The sequence below is a fragment of the Sinocyclocheilus rhinocerous genome, unplaced genomic scaffold (genome assembly GCF_001515625.1).
Source record: "Sinocyclocheilus rhinocerous isolate Xijiao unplaced genomic scaffold, SAMN03320098_v1.1 C35331232, whole genome shotgun sequence".
NCBI lineage: Eukaryota > Metazoa > Chordata > Actinopteri > Cypriniformes > Cyprinidae > Sinocyclocheilus > Sinocyclocheilus rhinocerous.
The window spans coordinates 1-443 of NW_015747662.1; the positions used below are offsets into that span (position 1 = coordinate 1).

At 53.5% G+C, this 443-nt stretch overlaps 1 protein-coding gene across 1 annotated transcript; it reads left to right on the forward strand.

Annotated features, from left to right (window-relative positions):
- Positions 1-4: 4 nt before the first annotated feature.
- On the forward strand, positions 5-439 carry LOC107734819 (protein arginine N-methyltransferase 6-like; the record flags this gene model as incomplete). The annotated part of the gene is made up of 1 exon (XM_016546729.1): positions 5-439. A coding segment is annotated over one exon (435 nt), but the record flags the coding sequence as incomplete, so codon positions are not given.
- Positions 440-443: the final 4 nt, after the last annotated feature.

Sequence of the window (443 nt, forward strand, 5' to 3'; positions counted from 1 at the left end):
ACAGTACGGCGTGGACATGTCCTGCATGACCGACTTTGCCAGGAAGTGCATCATGAACAAAGACATCACTGTGAATCCGGTGACGGTGGAGGATGTGCTCTCCCACCCGTGCAAGTTTGCCGAGCTGGATTTGAACACGGTCACGCTGGAGCAGCTCAGAGATGTGAGGGGCGTGTTCAGCTGCCGGTGCTTCGGCTCGTCCTCCATCCACGCCTTTTGCGTGTGGTTCACGGTGACTTTCCCCGCTGAGGAGAAGGCCCTGGTGCTCTCCACATCTCCCTTCAAACCAGAGACGCACTGGAAACAGGCTGTGCTGTATCTGGATGATGCTGTGGATGTGATGCAGGACACTAAAGTTGAGGGGGAGATCAGTTTGTATCCCTCTGAGGAGAATTCTAGACATATATGCATCCGTGTGGACTATGTGATAGGTGAACAGAAAA